This window comes from Kogia breviceps, chromosome 5 (assembly GCF_026419965.1).
Source record: "Kogia breviceps isolate mKogBre1 chromosome 5, mKogBre1 haplotype 1, whole genome shotgun sequence".
NCBI lineage: Eukaryota > Metazoa > Chordata > Mammalia > Artiodactyla > Physeteridae > Kogia > Kogia breviceps.
In genome coordinates, this window is record NC_081314.1 from 66,829,877 (window position 1) to 66,840,125 (window position 10,249).

Consider the following 10,249-nt stretch of genomic DNA (forward strand, 5'->3'; position numbering starts at 1 on the left):
GAAAGGATAAACTGTGTTACATTTATACAATGGAATACAGTGGTCCCTCAGTATCCATGGGAGACTGGTTCTAGGACCCCCTGTGGATACCAAATTCGGGATGCTGAAATTCCTTATATAAAATGGTGTAATACAGTGACATTCCCCATCCACCGTTGGTTGAATCCATGGATGAGGAACCTGGAGATACAGAGGGCCAACTGTACCACTCAGTGAAAAACTACTGATCACACATCACGGATGAATCTCTCTTTTTTTTTTTTTCTTTTTTTGCAGTACGTGTGCCTCTCACTGCTGCGGCCTCTCCCATCGCGGAGCACAGGCTCTGGACGCGCAGGCTCAGCGGCTATGGCTCACGGGCCCAGACGCTCCGCGGCACGAACCCGTGTTCCCTGCATCGGCAGGCGGACTCTCAACCACTGCGCCGCAAGGGAAGCCCCACGGATGAAACTCAAAAACACTGCTGAGTAAAAGAAGTCAAACACAAAAGAGCACATAATGTGTGTGATTCCATTAATGCATATCAAGCTGAAGAACAGGCAAAAATAATTTGTGGTGATCAAAATCAATAGCGGTGGGCTTCCCTGGTGGCAAAGTGGTTAAGAACCCACCTGCCAATGAAGGGGACACGAGTTTGAGCCCTGGGCCGGTTAGATCCCATATGCTTTGGAGCAACTAGGCCTGTGTGCCACAACTACTGAGCCCACGTTCTAGAGTCCGTGAGCCACAACTATTGAGCCCTCGTCTACAACTACTGAAGCCCACGCACCCAGAGCCCACGCTCTGCAACAAGAGAAGCCACCACAATGAGAAGGCCGTGCACCGCAACGAAGAGTAGCCCCCTGCTTGCTGCAACTAGAGAAAGCCCACGCACAGCAACGAAGACCCAACGTAGCCAAAAATAAATAAATAAATAAATATTTTTAAAAATCAATAGTAGTTGCCTAAAGTGGGACTTGACTGAAAGGGGGCAAGAGGGAACTAGATGGAATGATGCGCAGTATCTTTATTTTTAGGTGATGGTTGCACAGGAGTATACATTTGTCAGAACTAATGGGCTGTATGCTTAATACTTATATGTTTTACTACATGTAAATTATATTGCAATGAAGTATTTTTAGCATTGGTAGAACACACAGGTGATGTCCAGTAGGCATTTGGAAACGTGAAACTCAGAAAAATGGTATAGCTACTATTACTATTACTCGCCTAAAATGCTCTGTCTTCAACAGATTCCATGCCACAGTTCAACTTATCAGACATCACATGGTGAGGATGGGTGATGATGATAAAGTAATTCACCTTAAAACTTCTAATAATTTAGAATTTGTACTTACAAATAAGTGCTACTTCTTTCAACAAAATCTATTTTGGAAAGCAGTGCACTTAGTCAAACAATGCCAATGTTGCTCTGAATGGCTCGGAACTTCAGAACCTGTTCCCAGTCTTATGAATATCCTTTAGCAAGTAACTGTTGAATGGCTAATTGCAAATCTAATGCTAGTTCTTGTTCTGTTGCTTGCTTTTTCTGCAGAGGCTAGGAAAGATAAATATCTTCACTCTTCCAGTCTCTCCTATGGCTAGGGATGGCCACATTACAGAGTTCTGACAAAATGAGACTTAACTGTTTAGAAACCTCTTGAAAAGGTTTTGCTTTTCTGATAAAAATGGAGGTATCACCAACGTCATATCCCTCCCACTTCTTTTTGCCTTGAAAAAGGACGCAATTTTCTAGAGATGAGGCAGTCATCTTGAGTGCCCAGAGAAAGGCCAAGGGCTTCAGAAACTAACCTTAACATTTTTTGAGCCACTGAGCAAAGACAATAGCCATCTACCTTCAATCATTTTACACTAAATACTCCTCTCCTTTCTTTAAGCAACAATTAACTTACAGCCAAATGCATTCCTAACTGATAACAGCTTTAAAAGTGGCAGATGTTAATCCTTTGCAATTGGATTTGATTTTTATTAAATATTCCAAAGTAATTTAGAGCTAGGTCTAGTAAATAAATTACATGTAACACCACTTTGGGCCAAAAACTCCAAAGATGTGACATAAAGTAATAGGAATACATTTCCTTTAAACGTTTCCCTGTAAATGGTTACAAATTGTAACCCAGGGCCTCCATGGTGGCAGCAGTGGTTAAGAATCCATCTGCCAATGCAGGGGGACATGGGTTCGAGCCCTGGTCCAGGAAGATCCCACATGCCATGGAACAACTAAGCCCATGTGCCACAACTACAAGGTCTGCACTCTAGAGCCGGGGAGCCACAACTACTGAGCCAGTGAGCCACAACTAGTGAAGCCCATGCGCCTAGAGCCCATGCTCTGCAACAAGAGAAGCCACCGCAATGAGAAGCCCGCACACCGCCATGAAGCAGCCCCCGCTCACCGCAACTAGAGAAAGCCTGCACACAGCAACAAAGACCCAATGCAGCCAAAAATAAATAAGTAAAATAAGTTAAAAAAAAACTGTAACCCAATGTTGTTGGTTTCTGGTATTCTTTTTTTTTTGGCTACGTCTCGTGGCTTAGAGATCTCAGCTCCCCAACAAGAATGAACCTGGGTCACGGCAGTGAGAACCCGGAATCCTAACCAGTAGGCCACATTTTTTTCTTTTTAGACCAAGAAATATGAAGGATGAGATTTCTTTATATCTCCAACAGCTTAATACTCCAGGATATATACTCAATCAGTTCTTCTACAGCTCATCAACTCATTTACAATTCTGAAGCACAATGCTTGAAAAGGAATACAAATACACCAGGTTGGGAATCTGGATTTGATGCAAAGCCAGACCTTTTGCCTAGAATAATATTTACCTTGAGAATCTCAACAGAAGTTAAGTGTGGGACTGAGGACACAAAGAACAAATTGGCCCCAGATGCAGTTCAGATGCAAAATACATGTTAGGAGTACATACACTGGGAATTAGAGTTGGACATACAGAACTTGTTGGATAGAATTAAGTACTATGACTTGGCTCACTGAACACCTACTCCTTTCACCTATGGTACATTCACACGCTGCAGGGACTGGAAAGCTAAAAACTATTTCCCAGGTATCCTTTCGGTTAGGATTTGAGATGTGATCAGGACCTTCTAATCAGATACATCAACACAACACCTGAAGTCAGAACTGAGATGAGTTAGAGGCAGCACACAAGGCATCAATTCTGCTAGTGAAAATAATGGTGGAGACAGCATAGTTCTTACTTTGGTTAGCAGATCCTGATCTGGTAGCAGCTTCCCCAGTTGTCTCATTTATTATTGCTTAAAAGAGTTGTTTAAAAGAAAAAGAATATCTGACAGTGACCTATGTTGCCCTATTTTCTATCGAGCCTTTTACAAAATAAGTTTGGCAAACCCTGTCCTGAACTGCTCGTTCATGAACCACTTTGAATAACAGGAGCTAGAATCTAATCCCTCATCCTTCCAACAACATTTCTACTTAAATTACAATGGTTATCTACAGGTTAATCCTATCTGACTAGAATTTTAAAAATAGGATTTGTAACCAAAGTATTCCAATACAAAAGTTTCACTAGGACTGACAGTGAGCTTTTTTGGCTCAATCTAGCATCCACACCTAAGGGTACCCTGGAATTTCCAGCCACTTGGTTTGGGGAGGCACACCAAGCTCCTGACTGGCTTAAGCCAACCTACATGTCCCACATCCCTGGCAACTTTAAGGAATTCAAAGATGAACATGTATCCCAAGTTAGGCCAATCCAGTACAGTGAAATTCAAATTTCAAGATTTTGTTTGCAATACTGGGTTAGAGAATCTTTTCTGCTGGACTTGAACCTAAAAGTATATAGCCCCATGAGCTGCTGACAGCCATCTTACAACAAGGAGAGAGCATAAAGCCAACATTTAGGAAGCAGAGCCAAGCCATGGAGGAAAATGGAGTCCTGGTGACAATCTGAAATACTGGATCTTGCCTCACCAGAAGCCAGGCTCACCTCTGGACTTTTTAATGGTATAAACCAAAAAATTCCCCTAATTATTAAGGTCAGTTAGAGCTGGATTTTCTGTTGGTACAAGGATGCTTTTAGATGTAATAAGTACTTCATCACACATTATATGACAAGGTACATTCTCTATCCTTAGGAAGCTTTTGTTTTACATTTCTTAAAAGTAAAACCAACCAGGAAAAGCGTGATAAATGTCTCCAATTGCAAATGTTTGATATCATATTTAAATGCCTAGGTTCTTAAGCTCTAACCATTCATACGGGTAGGTAATATGGAAAAATAAATGACCTGAAATAAGTCTGGAAAACAAAGGAAGCAACACAATAAAATGCACGGGGGTGGGATGAGAGGAAAGAGTCACAAGAGGTATATGCCAACTCATGAGGACAGGCCTGCCTTTCTGCTCTGTGCTTTGGTCCTTCTGCCAATAAATAGTGATTTGTGAAAGCAATCTAACGTGCTCAAAGTGGGAAGATCTTATGAATGCTTGAGTTACCACTAACCACACAATTGTTATGGTTCCAATTTTTAATATCATCCCATAACTTTTAAATAGAAAAGTCATGTCTATATAACTGTTGTCTTAGTGGTGAGTGACATAACACAGTCTAGTGAATTGTTTTCAGCAGTATGAGGATAAAGACAATGCCACTTAGATATCGTACAAGTCAGCACTAATGTCTGTATTACTATAGATTTGTGTGAATAAACTGAGAAGTGGCCTAATGTGCAAAAGGAGACAAGACGTGTCCAAGCACACACACAATAGACTCATCCCACTTAAAAGAAAATAGTTGTATTTAGGGGAAGGCGCATAAACTCCTGCATGCCACAATTATTTTCTTAAAACTCATCTTGAGTTAATACATGGTGAATTAAACAGGGAAAATAATTGAATATTTTACTAATTTGTCAGGTATTTAACCTAAATATATCTTAAGATTGTTATCCCAATCTAAAAAATTTAAGCTCCGTGTCAGTGCTACAATCAACTATTTTCTTCTCTTAGCGAGTTCTATACAACTGACAAATTATACAGGCTTCTTTCAGGCCTAAACCATTTTTCAGCAGTGCTGCCAACAGTTTGATCATGGTAAAGTTTCTGAAAACCCTCAGCAAAATAGTCTCTTTTTTCTGTAAAAAGCCAGACAATAAACATTTTAGTCTTTGTGAAGAACAATTTAAATCTCTGCGGCATACTGTTTCGTTTTGCAACCCTTTAAAAACACAGAAACCATTCTTGGCTGGTGGGCTGCCTTGGGCCTGCTATTGTTTGCAGAAATTTTGAGGACTATCACCACCTGTAGTTCTTGTAAGAAGAAAAAAATGCAAATTCTCAGCCACACTTCAGGCCCATTACCTCAAAATCACAATGACTGAGCCCAGACCTCTGCTTTTTAACCGTATCCATGACTTCATTCCTCCACATACTAATTTTAGAACCACTAGAAGTGAAAGCAGACCCAATAAAGTTATATATGAGGAAACTCATGCTGCTTTCTAGAGGCAAGTAGACATATATTCTATTATATTTCAGGCTTACCTACAATCTCTTGTAACGCACATTTTTCAGTGTCACCACAAAAAAAATGTCAATTTCAAACTTTGCATATAAATGACAAACCTTTAAAAATTGTGATGCTAATCTTCAACATCACGATTTTTTTTTCAAATGGCACTAACCAAGTTGTTAGTTCTTTTCCTTTCCCTTCCTAACACATATCTTGAATATTTAACACCTGCTGCTTCCTAATAACTGTATTCACTTTTCCTCCCCCTCAAACCATGCAATTTCGACTGGGATTTGGAGTAAAGTGGAAATGGAATCAGGACCACTGAAATCAACCACCACCTCCACCTGACCTCATTCTCCTCTCCTCAGGAGTTTAAGATTAGTGCCTGAGGCTCCAGGTTCCAGTGTATCAAGAAGCTAAGGTACAATATAAGCCAGTTTTCCACAAATCTCTGATCCTACACATATGCAGTGCTTGTTCAGAGCTTCAGGTTCTTTCACTCCCCGCCCCCTCCCCCCGCCCCCCAGCACCGGACAAGATGACAGGAAGGACTGGGATAGGGCCTGGGAAATAGTCTACAAACACTCCAGGTGATTTTAAAATTAAGGATGTTTCCACCATATTGGAACCTCAATTATTTACCACTGGCTAATCCCCATGTTGATAAACACTTCATGTTCCTTGCTACTATCAGTCAGGTGAATTCCAGGCACACATGTAACCATGTCAGAAACTGGCAGAACTGAAATTCTGTTAAAGGAAGAAATTTCAGAGTCAAACACACAACAGAATCTTAGTTCAGAGATTTCTCTCTTCTCTCAATTTAGAGTTGAATTACTCTAATGCAAAAGCAGCAAATACTGATAGACCGTACTCTTCATACAGCTTCTACTCGGGAAAAATTGACTTTTCTTACCAAGTCATCTAGAAACCAAATACTCCACTTCCCAATTTCTTTAACAGAAAAGCCTCTCCTACAACTCTGCAAGAGGCAAAGTGATACCCTCCTCTGACTCCGTCTTCCCTTACAGAGTTCTCTAAACGATAATGAAGGTAATTTGTAGTTAAACAAAGGTTTTATAAAGACTGACAGATTAAAATCTCAGCGCTGCCATTCTACCAGCTGTGTTAATTGTTTACTTGCTCGCGGGATTATGAGGCGTGGTGCGCAATCAGCCCTCACAGATTACTTCTTCCCGACACGTCCCTCCGGATGGGAAAGGGGCAACCGCGGGCTCACGGAGAGCTGGGCTGGGGCTGATCACTGTGCACCCGGGCAGGGTGGCGCGGCGAGAAGCGAGGACTGGACGAAGGCGAGGGGTAAAGGGGGAGGGAGAGAGGAGGAGCTGGTGAGGAGAGAGGGTGAGCCGGGGGCAGCATAAGAGACCCGCACGGCCTCCGCCCCTGAGGATGTGCTGCTGGAATCGAGAGCACGAGAGGAGAGAAGCCCCGAGAGGCGACCATTACCTGCGCCCGAGCAGCCGCGGCTGAGCCAGGGCCGCAGTGAGCTCCTCGAAGCTGTGGCTGCCACCCGGCGGAGCCCACGCCTGACCAAAGCCCCAGCCTCTCTGCGCCAAGCCTCGCCACGCCATCTTCCCAACCTCTTCCCCACCATGGCCCGACCTTACCAAACCCTGCCCGGAACCACTTCCGGGGCGAAAGGAAGAACCATAGAGTGCCGAGGGGCAGCCTAGCGCGCCCCCGTGCGGCCGATCCCAGACCGGACCAACCTGAGGGAGAGAGGGACCCGCCGGCCGGCAGTAGTCCGGCCGGCAGCAGTTCTCCCGGCAGTGCCCAGCCTGGACCTGGGAGGGGCGTGCGAAAGCGGCCAGGCCTCCACCCTACTGACCCACAGGAAAAAGAGGGGGGAAAACGAATTTATTGAATGATGCCATGTACCTTTACCTAAGTTACTGCTTAATCCTTGCAAAACGCTTAAGATAGATGTTATTACTGCTTTTTTTTTTTACCGTGGTTCTGAGGCCCAGAGAGAAGTGAGTGGAGGAACCAATATTGCAACCCAAGTTTTCTTCAATTACTACTCTTTTTTCTGCCCACCATTTCACGTTATGATACACTGAAGAGGATGTGCCTTTAACAAAAAGTCCAAGTGTGACATGAAAATCTAGATTCTAGATAAAATTCAGACTTCAGGATCAGCCCTTGCCTACCTGTCAGTTTATTTCCTGCCACTCCATCCCTCCCTCTGACCCTAGCTGCAGCCATACTGAAACATCCAAAGTTTCTGAAAGGCACTGCTTTTCCAGTCCCTACTTCTCCCGAGTTCATATACCATCCTCACTGCCTGAAACACCTTTCCCTTCTCTGCCTACTAACCAATTTGTCCTCCAGACCAACTTGAATCGTCACCTCCTCTAGGAAGCTGTAGGAAAAAGTTTTCCTCCAACCTCTTAGGGTCCCTGGCCAGGTCTGAAAGGTAGTGACAAAGACATTAACAGGAGAAAAGCACACAAATTTTATTGATTTTTTTACATGTACATGGGAGTCTTCGCAAGAGAATGAAAACCAGAAGAAGTGACCAGAGCGGGAAGTTTTTATAACTTTTCTACAGAGAAACAATTTGTGAAGAATTGACAAGACAATGGGGCTTGGACTAGGAGTAGTACAACTAGGGCTAGGTAGTCCTTATCTTCCTTAAGTAGGAAGATGAGAGTTAGGTTAACAAAGTTTGTTTGCAGATTACACCAGTGTCTCTTGTTCAACAATAATAATATTAATTAGTATTCATAATAATATCACAGCTGCAAAGAGCAAAGACCCTTTATTTAGGGTCTCAAGAACTGCAATTCAGAGACACAGATTAGGGTAAAACCAAAAGAGTGTTCCGGGGAAGAGAAGGAATCAGGGGCTTATAAAGGCAAAAGCCACAAGGTTGTTCAAGAATTAGAGGGTTCCCTGGTGGCCTAGGGTTTAGGATTCTGGGCTTTTACTTCCATGGCCCAGGTTCAATCCCTGGTCAGGGAAATGAGATCCCACAAGCCACACGGCCAAAAAAAGAATTAAGTTGGACTCTCAGGCAATCCTTTAGGGCAATTTTCCTTAAGGTATAGTCTCTCACCAGTTATTCTAGGGTAAGGGTCAAATAAGTAGGTAGGCTGTCATGAGTTAATTTTAGGGTGAGTCGAATAACTATCTTGAGTTTCTGGAACACTGGATAGATGTTCTGGATGCCGGTGTTAAGACAATAAGTGGTCAAAAGGTCAGATTCCATCCAGGCTGAGATGTGCATAAGTCACACTTCCTCAATGATCTCCCAGCTGTATTTTAGAGGGCTTTCTTAGCAACACCGACTCCATTTTGAGTTTACTTTTACACTGGTCTCTAGTCTTTGGGCTGATAAGAGTCTGTCTCTATGAAAGGAAACATTTATTTCCTGCCTTTAGAAAGAAAAGGGGGAGCTTTTTCCGCATTTACTGCTTCTTGATTGCTTTCAGCTCAAAATAACGTTTATGTCAAAGAGTCATACTTGGGGGTGACATTTTGGTTTCCTTTAAGGCTTTCCTCTTAGACCTTCACACTGATTTAGATGACCTTCATCTGTGGTTTAATACTGCTTTATGCATATCAGTATAATAACACCACATTCATTCCATAAATACTTATTAAACACCTACAGTATGCCCAGCAATGTACTAGATCTGGGATATATTTTAGAAGACACTATCTCTGTCCTCACAGAGATCCTACCCTACAGGGGAAGAAGGGACCAAGTAAATAAACAGGCAATTACAATACATCAGAAGAAGTGCTATGGTCAGAGAAGCAGAAGGCTCTCTGGGGGTTTAGAGGAGGGGGAAATAATGCAGTCAAGGGATAAAGAATAGGAGGCAGGGGAGAAGGCTTCCCAGAGAAACTGATGGTAGTTACCAGAAGAGAAGGGCTGCAATGTTCTAAGTAGAGAAAGTGCATTTGTGATGTCTTCCAGGGCATGACTTCTTTGAGAAACTAAAATAAATTAACTTTGGCTTTGTCATAGGTGTCAACTATGAGATTTGATTTTACCCTATTTGCAAGCTAATTCGTTTGGTTGCTGGCAGAAAACAGGAGACTCCTGGGTCAGAAAGAAAAGACTTTACTACCCACAGCACAACAAGCATCATGTGCATCGTGTTTGCAGGGGCTCCCCTTGTTCTGCAAGTCCTACAGTAGCAATGCCATGGGCCAGATGGATGCTGAACATGCAGTGGTTTTGCATCTCAACTGAAAAACACTGAGCTTGGGGTATCTACCATGTTAATAGCATTAAAAAAAGAAACAAGGCCAAAATGGAGTCACCTGTGCTAAGTCCCACATCAACAAAACAAGACTTAATACGGAACCTAATTGCATTTTCAGCCTCTCCCAGGAATGTGACCTTTAACCAGTCAATCTGGAATTACCTGGTCAGCACTAGTTGGGTAATCTGCCTGATACACCCCACAGCTTCCCCCAAATGAAGGTGACCTTGCCTGAAACAATCCACTCTTTTGCTAGAAGCTTTCTTTTTCCTCCCCCTTCTGCCTATAATAAGCTTCCATTTCGGACGGGTCCTGAGAGCTCCTTTCTAACTGCTAAGATGGGATACTGTCCAATTCATGAATCATTAAATAAAGATCTAATTGAGATCTTCAAATTTACTCAGTTGAACAAAAGTGGTAAGCAAGCAAATGACCTTGAGGTAAAGGCATTTTCTTCCAGAGCAAAGGGGCATATTTGCTTATAGCCTTGCATCTTAGTCTGTTTGGGCTGCCATAAGAA

General features: G+C 42.8%; 1 protein-coding gene across 2 annotated transcripts in view; it reads right to left on the minus strand.

Moving 5' to 3' along the window:
- The window catches only part of PARL (presenilin associated rhomboid like), a 66,304-nt gene extending 59,166 nt beyond the window's left edge, over positions 1–7,138 (minus strand). Inside the window, exon 1 of one of the 2 annotated variants that reach the window (XM_059064550.2) lies at positions 6,959–7,138. In XM_059064550.2, the coding sequence (XP_058920533.1) occupies positions 6,959–7,083 (125 nt within the window). In that variant the 5' untranslated portion in view covers positions 7,084–7,138. The remainder of the gene's footprint in view (positions 1–6,958) is intronic. The other variant, XM_059064551.2, reaches the window with a different exon arrangement.
- Between the last annotated feature and the right edge of the window lie 3,111 nt (positions 7,139–10,249).